Source organism: Tupaia chinensis, unplaced genomic scaffold (assembly GCF_000334495.1).
Source record: "Tupaia chinensis unplaced genomic scaffold, TupChi_1.0 Scaffold000578_2, whole genome shotgun sequence".
NCBI lineage: Eukaryota > Metazoa > Chordata > Mammalia > Scandentia > Tupaiidae > Tupaia > Tupaia belangeri.
The window spans coordinates 6,907,046-6,907,696 of NW_006160094.1; the positions used below are offsets into that span (position 1 = coordinate 6,907,046).

At 68.2% G+C, this 651-nt stretch overlaps 1 protein-coding gene across 1 annotated transcript in view; it reads right to left on the reverse strand.

Moving 5' to 3' along the window:
* TMEM121B (transmembrane protein 121B) overlaps window positions 1-628 on the reverse strand; it is a 4,399-nt gene extending 3,771 nt beyond the window's left edge. Inside the window, exon 1 of the mRNA XM_006158341.3 lies at window positions 23-628. Within this exon, the coding sequence (XP_006158403.1) occupies window positions 23-490 (468 nt within the window). The 5' untranslated portion in view covers window positions 491-628. The remainder of the gene's footprint in view (window positions 1-22) is intronic.
* Between the last annotated feature and the right edge of the window lie 23 nt (window positions 629-651).

Here is a 651-nt window from a genome sequence, read left to right on the forward strand (position 1 = left end):
GGTCCCAGCAGCCCTCCAAGGCCTCCAGGCCAAGGCAGCCAAGGAAGAAGAGATTCTTGAGCATGAAGATGGAGAGGGGCTGCTGGTAGCTGACCACGAGGAGGCAGCGCAGCGCCAGCAAGGGCACGTCCACCAGGCAGCCCCCCAGCAGGCGCAGGAGGCGGCTGCAGCTGCCCGGCCCAGAGGCCTGGCCCCAGGACGAGGCTGCAGCGGCGTTGAGCTCGTAGAGCCAGAGCACCGGCGAGGCCAGGGTAAGGAAGTAAACGCCGATAAGCAGGTAGCGCAGGTGCGCGGGCAGCGGCACGCGGCCTTCCAGCGTCAGCTCCACCAGGCTGAAGCTGTCGAGCAGATCCAGACACGTGCCTAGGAAGCAGCCTGCGGCGCGGTGCTGCTGGGGCTGCAGTTGCAGGGGTCCGGCCGAGCCTGGGGGCGCGCCCGCCTCGCTGATGGCCCGCACCAGGCTGTAGAGCAGGGGCACCGACAGCGCCATGGTGAGGCGGAAGCCCGTGGTGCCAAAGGGCGCGCGCAGCTCGATGAGATCCAGGATGGAAGTGCCTAGGATAAGCACCACCTTGGGCGTGAAGGCGATGGAGTAGATGAGCCAGGCCAGGTAGGCGAAGGCGAACTCGCCTGCACCCCCGGCTGCCCCCG